Source organism: Macaca thibetana, chromosome 5 (genome assembly GCF_024542745.1).
Source record: "Macaca thibetana thibetana isolate TM-01 chromosome 5, ASM2454274v1, whole genome shotgun sequence".
Taxonomy (NCBI): Eukaryota; Metazoa; Chordata; class Mammalia; order Primates; family Cercopithecidae; genus Macaca; species Macaca thibetana.
In genome coordinates, this window is record NC_065582.1 from 36,535,134 (window position 1) to 36,549,907 (window position 14,774).

The following is a 14,774-nucleotide window of genomic DNA, read 5'->3' on the forward strand; positions in this document are numbered from 1 at the left end:
ATACTTAAACCTATAAAATTTCCTGGGTAGAGATTTGACCCTACACATTTGATAGAAAAAGTTTCCACTTCCAATATTTTGTAAATAGTCCAATTTTCTATTATTTTCTCTGATTAAATAATTACTAACTTTTAAAGGAGATTTGTTTTTTCCCCATAAACATGTGTTACTAATGTAATTTTAGTGCATTGTAGGGCAGGAACTTGATTTACACAATGGGAAAATATAGTGATATTTTCTTTGTGACCTAGTGTAAGACTAATTTTAGTTGCTGAAGTTCTCACGATCTTAATAGCTTAGCTTAACAGACTTTAGCACATGCCTTTTTATTTGTGGGAGGCAGATTCTTGAGTCAAAGAGTACTCTTTTCTCTGAAATTCACGCTCTCTTCTCCAGGCCCACAGATGCTATTCTAGTTCTACCTCTTATCTCTCATTTGGACAATTCAGTAAACTCATAATTGGTTTCCCAGCCTTTAGTGTCTGCCACCCCATTCCTCCAAAATGTCAATAAAATACCTATCTCCTGTTCGGAAGGCTTTGATGCTTTTGCAATTTAAGAAATTGACATCAAACATGTTCTTAATGACATTCACAGCTCATCCCAATCTTTCTCCATCTTTCTTTTCAGGCCCACCTGTGCCTCATCCTCACCTCCCCTGTCTCCATGTTCTAGTTGCTTCCTTGAGCTACAAGCTGTTGCCTGAATTTCATGACATTCTCACTTACGGAGGTAACATTTATTTATTTTTTCTTAATTTTTTTTTTGAGACAGAGTCTTGCTCTGTCGCCCAGGTCGGCAATCATGGCTCACTGCAGCCTCAACGTCTGGGCCCACAGGATCCTCCTACCTCAGCCTCCAAGTAGCTGGGACTACAGGTGCACCCCCCTCATGCCCAGCTGATTTTTGTATTTTTGGTAGAGGTGGGGTTTTGCCATGTTGCCCAGCCTGGTCTCAAACTCCTGGGCTCAAGCAATTGGCTTGCCTCAGCCTCCCAAAGTGCTGGAATTACAGGCATGAGCCACCATGTCTGGCCCTTAGAAACATCAGGAGACCTACTAGAGACACTGGTGCAAATTTGGGATGTGAAGGGGCTTCATGTAGAATGAGAAATAATGACAGTCAGAAATATTAGCTCGGCCGGGCACAGTGGCACACACCTGTAATTTCAGCACTTTGGGAGGCCAAGGCAGGTGAATCACTTGAGCCCAGGAGTTTGAGACCAGCCTGTGCAACATAGTGAAACCTGTCTCTACAGAAAATACAAAAATTAGCTGGGCTTGGTGGCATGCACCTGTAGTCCCAGATACTGGGGCAGAGGACGGGACTGAGGTGGGAACATCGCTTAAGCCAGGAAGATGAGGCTTCAGTGAGCCATGAACGTGTTGCTGCAGCCTGGATGACAGATCGAGACCCCATCTCAGAAACAAAAACAAAAACTGAAAAACCCATAAAAAACAGAACAATCTAATGTTTCTAAGACTTTACTCCTCTATCAAGTCACGTCTCCCGAGAGCCTCATTTTAAGGGGCACTCTTACACCTGATAGAAATACCTTACCAGAACTAGTACTTAGAGTGCAAGCTCCAGGCAAAGACAGCCTCAGCATTCACTAAGTGCCAGTGTGAGAAGCGGTCATGAAGAAAATACTCAAACTGCTTTCAAAGGCAGCATTTAAAAGTTCTTTTTACAAAATTTACACGATCAATTTCCCTTGGCGTACAATGCATGGAAAACTGATAGTTATTAATAGTCTGGTGTGCTTTCAATTAAATCGCTCCAGATGTGTAAGTCATGGTGTCCTTCTCTTGTTTTGGCTACCAGAAGGCTGAGGATGCTATTTCCTCCAGGGCTAGCTTTTATGATGTGCCCAGCAAGCTTTGTGACTTAAACTTTTCCAGCCTCAGTTTCTTCATCTATAAAGTGAAAGTAACTAACAACTACTTTGCAGAGGGGGGTTTAAGGAGCCAAATACGGTGTCTGGCAAATTTGTTCAACAAATATGTATTGACTTCTATGTATAAGACACTGCCCTCAGTGCTAGGGGTCTAATGACAGGTCCTTGCCCTCCCAGAGCTCACATTCTAGAGGGAAAGCCAGGACTAATAAGTACACAAATACACAGTTGATGGCAGGCAGACTACAGTGAGCGCCAGGGAGGAAAGAAAGAAGGGACATGATGGAGGGTAACCGGCTGTAAGAGGTGACCTGTGTTAGATGGTACAGGTGGAGAAGACTGCTGTGTGCAGGAGAAATTTGCAGTGAGACTTCAAGGAAGAGAATGAGCTCGTCACATAAAGAGGGAACAAAGAGCAACCCAGGCAGAAGGAACAGAACAGCCAGGCCCTGAGGAGGGAAACCATTTGGCAGGTTCTAGGAGGCTGGTGAGGCTCCAGCACAGCATGCAGAGAGCATGCTGGGAGATGAGGTAAATAAACAGTAGTGTGGCTAATAAGAATTGCTTTGCTCTAATGACTGCTTGCTTGTCTTAGTGGTTTTATTATACCTGGGCCTTCTATTTTAAGCAGTTTCAAATACTTTTGAAGTGACCAATATACAAATGAGATGAATATAAAGTCATTAATTAAAAAATTTTAAAGTTGACATTTATCAAGATGTTACTATATCCCTCCCAAGAAAAATAAAGAACTCCAATTAACATTTTAACAATCATTCTCAACTTGCAGAACTTATCCATTGTTAAATCTGTATCCATAATTTATTACACAGATGTTTATGTAGGTCAAAGTATGCCCAGCTTGCAAATAGCTACTGGTTTGCTCTCCTGGGGATACCAACAATATGTATGAAGGAGACACAGTGGAGATTGATTTCGTTATTTAAATAGTTCTGGTCAAAGAAAGCGAGCAGGTAAAGTAGTCTGAGGGCTGGTAAAATCTTTTTTAATTACTCATTTTTCCAGATGGAGTTCTGTTTCGATGTGTAATCTCTGATGTGCCCAAAGCCTCCCCAAGGCCACAGTAGTCATGCTCCCGGGGCAGTATCTGCTATCCGAGCCACTTACATTCCCATCGTGGTTTGGGCAAGAGAGAGGCTTTCCCGCAGCCACAGCAGTGACTGTCTCCAGGATGGAAGACTCCTCAACGTTGCTGCCTGGAGTTCGCTGCAGCACGTCCATCAGGTTTGTGATGAAGAAATTGTTCTGGAGCGCAGCCACCCCTTTCTCGGGCAGGATGGAGGTCTGGCGGCACACTGGGCAGGAGAGGGTTAAACTGTGGGCGGGAATGTAGTTCTGCAGGCACCTGTTGCAGAAGCAGAGGTGGAGGGACACTTAGCACAGTGCAAAACCACCACTTCTCACAGATACCATATATGTTCTCAGCGACTACACAAGGTATTTGGCAGAAACTCCCATCCCAGTCTCCTTTACTAGAAAAATAATATTTCAGAAACCAACAGGTAAGCTGTACTCACACTAATCAGGCAAATGATTATGCTCAAGGAAAAAAAAGTCATTGGCCTTTGTAGTGTTTTCCAGAGGCTTGGCACATAAAGTGTGGTCCAGGGATGAGCAGCCTCAGCCTCCCTGGGGGGTGCATTTGGTAGAAATGCAGAATCTTAGACCCTATCTGACACCGGCTGAGTCAGCTCCCCATGTGATTTGCATACATGTTAAAGTTTGAGAAGCACTGGCTCACAATATCTAGCAGTGGGCTCACAAATGTGTGGACTTTGAAAATGGAAGAAACACATCAAATATTTTTGTTAGCAATGAAATTCTTCTTACATACAAAATCATAATGAGATATGAAAAACACATCAAAGTGGAAAGGTTTGCTTGAAGCAAGGATGGGACACCCAGAGTCAGAGCCACACCATTTCTTCTCCTTGTCTCTACTCAACAGGTATCAACTTAACTCATTTAGTTAAAGAAGTGTGTCACTAATAATGACTCACACATATGCTGCTCATTGAATTCAAAGTACTTCCAAAGAGCCTATGAGGTAGTTACTGTTATGATTCCTTGAGACACATGATGAAACAGACAGAGACAGGCCGGGGTACTTGTCCAAGATACTTAGCTGGCCGGGGGCAGAGTACAAATTCAAACACAGGCAGTTTGGCACCATAATCTTAAGCTCTCAATAATCAGACTATACAATTTTTCCAGTACCTAGCCAAACAATTCAAAACACACCAACCTAGCCCCATTCCCCTTATTTTGCAGCTGAATAGACCTGACATCAGAGACATTCACTGATCTTCTCTACGTCACAGAGGTAGCTAGCCCTGAACCAATACCAGACATGAAACAGCTTTTGCTAAGGTCATTAATGACGCCTGAATGCAGCAGATGTTTTTCAATTTTACCTTACTAGACTTCTGGGAAGTATCATTAAGCTTGACTATTGCTCTGCTCACCTTCCTTTTTATTGAAAAATTTCTCTTCCCTTGACTGTATGACACCACACTCACAAGGTTCTCCTGTCTGCTCTATCTTTTCTGAGTCAGTACAGTTTTGAGTTAATCAAGGTTCCATTCATCATAAGACCTCTTCTCTTTCTGGAATATTATATTCACATCACATGTGTGGCTACAAGCATAAGGCTCCCACAATTATATTTCTTCCCACAGGCATCTCCTTTGAGCCCCATTAGCTGACTTCTTGACATCTTTTCTTAGATGTCTTGCAGGTCCTAAAACTCAACATGAACAAAACCAAACCCAAGATCTGCTCCCAGACTGTATCCTCTGCCATTCTTGATGAATAGCACCTCCATCCATTTATTTAAACAAACCAGAAACTAGGAGTCATTCTTAAAACAGTAACTCCCTTACTATTCTTCATTTCCCATATCCAACCCACCACCAAAGCATGTCAATGCCTACATATCTTTCTAACCTCTCCAGTTTTCTTCATCCCCTGCTATATTACCATCCTTGTACCCTCTAACACTTCTCCACATTGCAACCAGAGTGACCTTCTCAAAACTCAAAGTTAGTCATTTAAATCTCCCTCCCACACCATCTGAGATGAAAGCCTTGCCATGGTTTCCACTTTCACTGCTCTTACAACAAAGACAAAAATACATACATGGCAACATAGATTACACATCTCATATGGCCTACAACCTACATATTTTCTGTCTCTTCCCCTCATTTGCTGCATACCAGCCACAGTGGGCTTATTTAAGTTCTTCCCCAGTGTTGAATAACCCTCTCACTGTAGCACCTCTCACTCACTATAGCAACCTCCCACTATAGCACCTTTGCACATACCTCAAATGCTATTCACTCCCCTTTGCTTAATTTTTACTCATCATTGGGGTTTCTGCATGATCATCACTTCTGCAAGGAAGCCTTCCCTGATTAGGGCAAATTCCTCTATTATATTGTTTCCTGTGTACTTCTCATGTATAGCAACTGTCACTGGTTTAATTTCACATTAGTCTGAGCAATTAGGGTGTTAATGACTGGCTCCTCCACTAGGCTGTGAGTTCCAAGGGGCCAGCAGCTGTGTCTGGCTTTGCTCTCCTTCAAGCCCGTTGATGCTGTTTTGGAAGATGTGAGATAAGAGAGTGGCTGTAAGGTGCTCACTGAGTAGCCAGTGTGAATGTCCAGCAGAGGCTGAACATGGGGGTCCTAGAGCTCACTCTCCCGACAGTGAGACAAGCTGTAAAGTTTTGTCTCAGCATAAACAAAAATTTCCTCACCAGGCGCAGTGGCTCATGCCTGTAATCCTTGTACTTTGGGAGGCTGATGTGGGCAGATCACGAGGTCAAGAGATTGAGACCGTCCTGGCCAACATAGTGAAACCCCGTATCTACTAAAAATACAAAAATTAGCTGGGCATGGTTGCGTATGCCTGTAGTCCCAGCTACTCGGAAGGCTGAGGCAGGAGAATCACTTGAACCCAGGAGGCGGAAGTTGCAGTGAGCTGAGATCATGCCACTGCACTCCGGCCTGGTGACAGAGCAAGACTCTGTCTCAAAAATTTTAAGGAAAGTTGCCAGCACCTTCAACACCTTCAAACAGAAATCTTCTCAGCTGGACGCAGTGGCTCACACCTGTAAGCCCAACACTTTGGGAGGCCGAGGCAATTGGATTGCTTGAGCTCAGGAGTTTGAGACCAGCCTAGGCAACATGGAGAAGCCCTGTCTCTATAGTCAGGCATGGTGGTGTGCACCTGTGGTCCCAACTACTCAAGAAGGTGAGGTGGGAAGATCTCTGGAGCCTGGGAAATTGAGGCTGCAGTGAACTGTGATTGTGCCACTGCACTCTAGACTGAGTAACAGAGTGAGATCGTGTCTCAAAATAAGTAAATAAATAATAAATAAATAAAATAAAATATAAAAGAAGAGGAAATCATCTCAACATGCATGAGGCTGGAACAATTTTAACACAGAGCATTCTGTAAGGACTTGCTGTAGCAGGATCTCGCAAATCTCCACCACTAGCTATTGGATGGGGAGTGGGAGTAGGTTGGGCTAGACCCCTGAAGAAGATAGCAGGGGCAGACCTAGGGCAGCCAGAGTGTTGCTTCTCACCTGTCAGGGTGAGGGAGTAGGACCCAAACAATACATAGGCTGGACACTGAATCCTGGGATATGGGGCAATTCTGCCAAGCTCAGACTGAGTGGCTCTGAACGCACTTCTATGGAGAGTGTCTGCCAAGCTATGCTGACTGCTGCACGTCAGGAAACCATCTTATCATGTGTGCCCAGGGACATATGAACGATTAGCTGGTATTCATGTTTTAGGTGTACCTATTAAGGGGATGGAGGAATCACACTCTAATTATTTTTGGAATATGAATTACCAAGCACTTAAGCCAAAGTATAAAATGAATAAAATAAAAAGTGCTCTATATACCACCACTAAAACAAACTAAAACAAACCCATATATGCAAGCACACGCACACACACAAAACCCCACACAACCCCAAACAAACAAAAAGCCACAACTACTAGTAACAAATCTACCTTCTCCTTCCATCCATCACCACCATGAAGGATATGGTTATTCTTTTGCAATTGAACCTTGCAGAGTAAATCAACTCTAACAATGGTCAGTCAGATAATAAAGACATGTTAAATCAGATATTTGGGTAATCAGCATAGATTTGAAGCCATTTGAAATACTGATTTCCAGTTCTATCATAGGAAGTAAAGCATTTTCAGTATGTATATTAAATAATGATAAAAATGTATTTAACAAAATGCTATAAAACATAATTACCATATTTATTTTTAAGAAAGATATATAACTTCACTAGGGAAATACTTATAAGTAAGATAAACTAATTACTAACAAACTTATACTTACATGGTAAGTTAAATAATGGAGTAAAAGTATATTTTGATAACTGATTAACGCCCCTCTCCAAAAGCAAATACTCTATCAAGAAGATAAATAAGGAAGTCTGTTTTCACATATAACAAATTACATAGTCAGGTAATTTATTTAATATATATATATTTTTTTCTTTATCTAAAACATCTTAGCATTCAAATGTGACATTAATATGTGTCTGAAGAATCTTTGGAAAAGAAGCTATACCCTTTGAAGTAACCACTCATATATGCAGATGTTTTACCTGATTTGTTATATGGGAGGAAACGATAGATTTTTTTAATTGACTCTCAAAGACACTCTGTAGGGATCTGCTGTGGACAAAAACTGTTTCACAAAGAACAAAGGGAAGTTTTAAAAGATTTTTCAACTTAACATTCTTATTTAATGCTCCATCTCTTGTGTAAATGAATCAGTAGTTACTAGATTGCTTTCTCCTGCTTATAATGGTTTGAAATAAAGTAAATTATTTGCAACTCATGATTCCGTTTTTCAATGTCTGGCAAAGGCACAAGAGATTAGTTTTCTCTCAAAGGTAACTGTAGATTCTGGGAAAGAATCTTGCAGTAGGTTGTAGGAGGTCAGCCTGTGAAACTCCCTTCTCCAAGCACAAAGGAGGCTTACCTCTCGCAGAAAGTGTGCAGACAGGGGAGAACCTTGGGATTCTTGTACCGTTCCAGGCATATACTGCAAATCAGAAACTGCTTGTCAATCTGGCGCACCACAGGACTTGGGATGTTGGTGCCTTCACTGGCCATCCTAGACCACTGACATGGGGGGCCGGCTGTCTTTGACCCTGCACGCTGCTGCTGTCAGACAGAAAATCAAAACAGAAAAATATATAATGATCTGTATGAACAAGTCAATTACTGGCTCTTTCACCGTAAGCATTGTGTTATAAATTAAGGTAGAAGTCAACGTTAGTGACCTCAAAATGACCAATAAGCCAACCTTTATTGCTACAGGAGTACAGTGAGCTCCCTGTTGTTTGTTTTGTAAATCAATAAAATCCTCACATGTTCGCCACGCAAACAAAACAAATTAAAAGATGGCGTGTTGTACAAAGAGGTATGTTTGCTAGGTTTCAAAGCAGTGGTGACTAAGGGGATAAATACTTTACATAGCTATGTCTGCTTATGCCTTTAGCCATGACTATATTTAAACATATATTTACCTTTTATATTCTTATTAAAATTGAATATGTTTTTCCAACTATTGTAGTTGAAGAGGTTGGACTGTGTCACACCAAAATATGTCACTTTGATATAAGGATTATTTTGAGCTGAAAGCTATATAGAAAGAACAGACAGAAGAGGACCTCTCTGCCCTTCCCCATCTGCCTAAAAGCGGGGCATAAATTTCTCTTTTGTAAAGGAAATTTCCATTTGTAAAGGTGCCTCTCTCTCCGGAGCCAGGAAGAGAAGTCTCTTAAACACTGAAGACTGCATGGAGATGATCTTGCAAAATGATCTTACTAAACAAACCTTATCTACCCTACATTCCAAAAATTACTGCCCCAGGAGTCCAAACCCCTCTTTCTTTTGTCTAGGCAGTTCTCCACAATATATTGTCCTTTGTCCAAATGGTATGTAAAACCCAAAGAGGAGGTTGTGAAGCCCTTGACAACGTAAAATTAAAAATAGTATCAAAAAAGTGTATGCCTTTTTCTCCTGTTAATCTGTCTTTTGTCACTTTAATTTATAGACCCTAGGTACATACTCTAGGAGGGCAGAATGAAAGTTTTTCCTCCCCTACATGCTATTAATATGCATGGGGGTGATAATTGGAATTTTAATTAAAAACTTTGTATATGGTTCAGAGTGTCTTCTTTAGGACTAAAGGTTTATAGATTTGAAACTAAAATATATTTGCTATGGGGCAGGGACAAGGCTAGAGGTGTTCCCTATAATTTAAAAGAAATATCTGTTGGTATTCATGGCTGGGCATTTGGAAGACCTGGTGAAGTGAATTAATTCAGAGCAGGTTTCAAAATGTTAGGGATCATGCCAGGAAAGGAGACTCAGAAGAGGGCAACAGAGAAAGAAAAGACAGCAGAGAGTTTGAGAGCACAAGAGAGGAAAAAGTTACAACACAAAACACAGCTTCTTTTACCACCTTAAAGAATTTCTGGCTTCTACACCAAAGGCATAAACCAAGGCTGAGCTAAAATTTACCTCTTCATCTTCTAAATATTTGGTAAGGCTTCCAGAGCCCTCTAATTCCCTATGGAAATACTCTTTAACAAAAAGAAAATAAAAGAGGGAGAAAGTGAAACTGCCTTTGCAAAAACTATAACTGAGAAAATTACGGCAGTGAAAGAGATCAGACCTAACTGGCTCCATCTTGCTTCTAACTTTTAAGCTGTCCTTGTTCATTCCTGGGCATAGGTTAAACTAACCTTGGGAAGGAATTGAGTTTATAGTTTGACTCTGAAACAAAATTGATAATAGCACTTTTCCAAAAAGACCCTTTTTGCCTGAGGACCAGTCTGCCTTTGTAGGACTAACAAATTAGCTACAAGATTAGAAATTAAGGTTTAGGGGCCATGCAGCCTCTGGCTGCAAGAGTCTGAACCTCCCCAAATTGCTCTTCGGGATAACAACACTATTGTAAAACCAAAGATCAGTACTTGAGATGTTTTGCAGAGCCTGCACTCAGTAGATCAACTGACACCACCCAGACCCGTAATCTGGCTCAACCAGCTCTGTGATCCCACCCAGGAGCAGAAGACAGCAAGAAAACCCCACTTTGACTTCTCTATGATTCCATCTCCAACCTGACCAATCAACACTCCCCACTTTCCCAGCCCCTACCTGCTAAATTATCTTTAAAAACTCTGATCCAACTGGTTTGAGTAATAATAAAACTCTGGTCTCCTGCACAGCTGGCTCTGAGTGAATTACTCTTTCTCCACTGCAATCCCCTGTCTTGATAAATTGGCTCTGTCTAGGCAGCAGGCAAGGTGAACCCGTTGGGTGGTTACAAAAGAAAGAAAGGGAAGAAAGAAAAGAAAGAAGAAAGGAAGCAAAAGAAAAAGAAAGAGAGAGAAAGAAGGAAGGAAGGAAGGAAATGAAATAAAGGGAAAGAAAGAAAGAAAAGAGGTTTAATATTTAATATGACCCTGGGCAGGAGGTCATACTATTCTTTATTATTTATTATTATTATTTTTTGAGATGGAGTCTCGCTTTGCCACCCAGGCTGGAGTGCAGTGGTGTGATCTTGGCTCACTGCAAGCTCCGCCTCCCGGGTTCATGCCATTCTCCTGCCTCAGCCTTCCGAGTAGCTGGGACTACAGGCGCCCGCCACCACACCCAACTAATTTTTTGTATTTTTTAGTAGAGACGGGGTTTCGCCGTGTTAGCTAGGATGGTCTCGATCTCCTGACCTCATGATCTACCCTCTTCAGCCTCCCAAAGTGCTAGGATTACAGGCATGAGGGGTCATACTATTATTCTTATTCTACAGATTAAAAGAAACAAAACAGACTCAGTCAAGAAGTTTACCAGAATGCAAACTCAAGGAGTATATGTCTCTAAAACCCATGGCCTTTTCACTACTTAAACCACAACACTGCCCTTGACCTTGTGTTTTAAAAAGGCTGCACTACAGAAGCTTGGTTTACATATGACAGTTTAACTTGGCCTGGTGCCTGTTTTTAAAGCTTGGAAATACTCCATATTTACAGAAGTAACACTTCTATATTTTCTAAAGAAAACATTCTTTTCCAAATATAAATAATAGTTCTCCTTCCTACCAAGTCACCAAATTTTTAAAAAGCGTTATCAACTTTTATCAGGAAAATTTGGCTGCTGGCTGGTCCAAGAGCAGTGGTGTTTACAGATAACTGATCACAACCAGTTACAGATTTTGTTGCTCCTTCTCTACTCCCACTGCTTCACTTGACTAGCCTAAAAAAAAAAAAAAAAAAAGAAAACCCAGAAAATTCTGTTTATACATATGAGTATAGTTACAACCATGACACACCCATTTTCCAACTCTGTACCTTTTAGATAAGTTCATTAAAGAGTATGATTTAAAAACAGGCTGGGTGCCATCTCTCACGCCTGTAATCCCAGCACTTTGGGAGTTCAGGTGAACAGATCACTTGAGCCCAGGAGTTCAAGAGCAGCCTGGGCAACATGGTGAATCCCCATCTCTACAAAAAAATACAAAAAAAAAGGTCGGGCGCAGTGGCTCACACCTGTAATCCCAGCACTTTGGGAGGCCGAGGTGGGTAGATATCAAGGTCAAGAGATCGAGACCATCCTGGTCAACATGGTAAAACTCCATCTCTACCAAAAATATAAAAATTAGCTGGGCGTGGTGGCATACACCTGTAGTCCCAGCTACTCAGGAGGCTGAGGCAGGAGAATCGCTTGAACCTGGGAGGCGGAGGTTGCAGTGAGCACAGATCGTGCCACTACACTCCAGCCTGGTGACAGAGTGAGACTCTGTCTCAAAAAAAAAAAAAAAAAAAAAAAATTAGCCAGGCATGGTGGCACACATATATAGTCCCAGCTGCTCAGGAGGCTGAGGTGGGAGGATTGCTTGAGCTCCGGAGGTCAAGGCTGCAATGAGCCGTTAGCATGCCCCTGCACTCCAGCCTGGGTGACAGAATGAGACTCTGACTCAAAATAAAACAATAAAATAAAATAACATATAGAACCTTGTGAAGCACCTGCTATACAAGAGTGACACATTCAGACAGAACTCATTGCATAGTTAAACGTGTAGGTATGACATCCAATCAGCCACCATTATCTGCTAGACTTTCCATAGAGTGTTTCTCTAAAGTAGCTCATCTCTCAGGGGCTCAAAATGTTGGGAGCCTGTCTGTTTTCTTAACCACATCCCTATGACATCAGACTAGGGGAGGAATGGACTTGTCTGTCTTAATCAAAACCAATGCTCAGGGTTTCAATGACTGGCCCAAGGTCGTTTAGTAAAATCAGTGAATCAGAAAGGTCAGATTTCAAGTTTTCTGCCTTATCTGATAAATCAATGATGTAAGTTTAACACTTCACTAGAGACAGTGTGTGTATGTGTGTAACTAGTAAAAATGGCAAGAGTGCTCACTTTGGCGGCACTAAAATTTGAATGATACAGAAAATATTGCCCCTGAGCAAGAATGGCATGCAAATTTGTGAAGTGTTCCATATTTTCTTTAAAAAGATGTTAAACTTTTCCATTGAAATCAGTTAAAAATAATTTTATTTTGAATAGCTTTTGAAATTTTTCATAGTACCCTTTGAAATAATCAGAGCCATGCTGGGTATTGAAAAAAGCAGAGAGAAAGCATCATACTGAATTTTCCTCCTTTTTTTTAACCTTACAATTTTGGATTTGGGGCAAGAAAAAAATTTGTTTTAATCAAATGATATACATTGACTAAATGAAATTTCTTGAGCCAATATTTTGCGCTCTAAAGCCGAAAATGAAAACATTTCATTCTAACTTTCTGATAATTATTGTAGTGGGTGAGAGCAAGTCTCTGTATTGTAGTATTGTTAATTTGCATGGTAAATTAATTAAGTTTACTCATTAACACTAATTTAAAATCATGACAGTATCACAGATCTGTCACGAGTGACCTGTTGAAGGCATCTGGATTTTTAGAACTCCCAGAATCAACACAAAAGTTTTCCAATCCCCAAAGATCCCCAAATTTGCCAGGATAATATCCTTCCCTGGATACCGGCACTAGGAAGAAAATTTGACTGCTCCTAATGGGACCATGTGCTCAGAAGAACTGAGGCACAGAATGAGCTAATAGGCACTGTGGGAAGTCTGAATCAGTCCAAATATGCCATGAGGAATACACTCAATATACAATAGCCTTCAATCAATGAGTTGGGGCACTACCACAGTTTCTGGTCTCCTTGATTAAAAAAGCAACAAATGTTTCATCTAGATGCTTTGCTGGTCTCCTTTCCCATCTTGCTTTCTAAATTGTCAGAGACCCTTCTTACCTACATAACCAGTGGAAGTCAGTGCACTATAATGAAAGAGATCAGAATATAGAACTGCTCTTCTAAATGCTGGAGAGTTGCAAAACTAACTTCTGAAGGGATCCGTGTGAAAACATGCCTGGGGTGGACTTTGCCTGTAAAGAAGCCCGAATGCTTTTGGATGTAGGAACTAACATCAGACACATTGACAAAAAGCCAGTAGAAAGGAAATGGTAGCAAAGGCAGAAAGAACCACTTTAAAATAATACAAATGGTCAACATTAGTCTGACATTGACCTTAGCCAATGAGAGTTTTCATATGGATGACTAGCCGAGGTTCCCTGTCTGTGGAAAACAAACAGCAAGACCCCTTACAAAGAAGCTCACTCCCCTTTGTCCAGCTCAGTGTCACCTGCTCACTCCAACCATTCTGTTCAAAACTGCATCTTGCCACCAGTTACCTAGCGCTGCTATCCCCGGTCGTTGCTTGGTTTTTCTCCATAGCACTGGTCACCTCCTGTTACAGATCCCATGTCTGTGTCCCTCCCAAATTCATATGTTGAAGCCCTAACCCCCAGTGTGATGGGATCAGGAGGTGAGGCCTTTGGGAGGTGATTAGGTCATCAGGGTAGAGCCCTTATGAGGGGATCAGTGCCCCTGTAAGAGGAGATAAGAGGGGGACTGCTTTCCCACTCTGTCCGCTCTTTGCCATGTGGGCCATCTGCCTATAAAGCCAGAAGAGGGCCTCACTAGAACCCACCATGCTGGCACCCTGATCTCAGATTTCCTAACCTCTAGGACTGTGAAACAATACATTCTTTTTGTTTAAGTCATCCAATCTATGGCATTTTTGTTATAGCTGCTGGCACTAAGCCTTCCGACATACTATGCAATTTTATATATTTTTGATATCGTCTCCGCCCTCCCCCTAGAATGTAAGGCCCACAAGGGCACGGATTTGTGTCTGACTATTCACTGCAGTAGTTCCAGCACCTAGAAGGGTCCTGGAACATAGTAGACATTATTTTTGAATGAATCAAACTAGCAAAATATAACATGGAAATGGACTTATTCACAGCAGCAGCAAAGAGCAGCACTTGCTGAATTCCATGATAAAGAGTATGGTTGTTGCTGGTCATCTGAATGTTTGCATCTGACCTCGGACATTACCTGCTTCCCTATGTGATAGTCTTTTTTTTTCTTTTTAAGACAGGGTCTCTCTCTGTCACTCAGGCAGAGAGTCTGAGTGACGTGATCACAGCCCACTGCAGTGCAGTGACGTGATCACAGCCCACTGCAACCTCCACCTCCAAGGCTCAAGTGAGAGTCCCACCTCAGCCTCCCAAGTAGCTGCGACCACAAGTGGGCACCACCATGCCCAGCTAATTTTTGTATTTTTTGCAGAGAAGGTGTCCCACTATGTTGCTCAGCTGGTTTTGGACTCTTGGGCTCAAGTGATCCTCTTGCTTCAGCCTCCCAAAGTGCTGGGATTACAGGCGTGAACCACCTGG

At 41.7% G+C, this 14,774-nt stretch overlaps 1 protein-coding gene and 1 pseudogene across 13 annotated transcripts in view; one reads left to right on the top strand and one right to left on the bottom strand.

The window, feature by feature from the left end:
• TRIM2 (tripartite motif containing 2) overlaps positions 1 to 14,774 on the bottom strand; it is a 186,177-nt gene that overhangs the window by 59,746 nt on the left and 111,657 nt on the right. For 9 of the 13 annotated variants that reach the window (XR_007725926.1, XM_050792012.1, XM_050792005.1 and 6 more), the window contains 2 exons: positions 7,940 to 8,124; positions 3,026 to 3,263 (listed from right to left, as the gene is read on the bottom strand). Coding sequence is in view for 12 of the 13 variants with exons in the window: in XM_050792005.1 (XP_050647962.1) it covers positions 3,026 to 3,263; positions 7,940 to 8,124 (423 nt within the window). In the remaining variant the exon portion in view is untranslated. Of the gene's footprint in view, positions 1 to 3,025; positions 3,264 to 7,939; positions 8,125 to 14,774 lie in introns of those variants that run through there. The other 4 variants (XM_050792008.1, XM_050792004.1, XM_050792009.1 and 1 more) reach the window with 1 other exon arrangement.
• On the top strand, positions 12,384 to 12,478 carry LOC126955826 (uncharacterized; annotated as a pseudogene).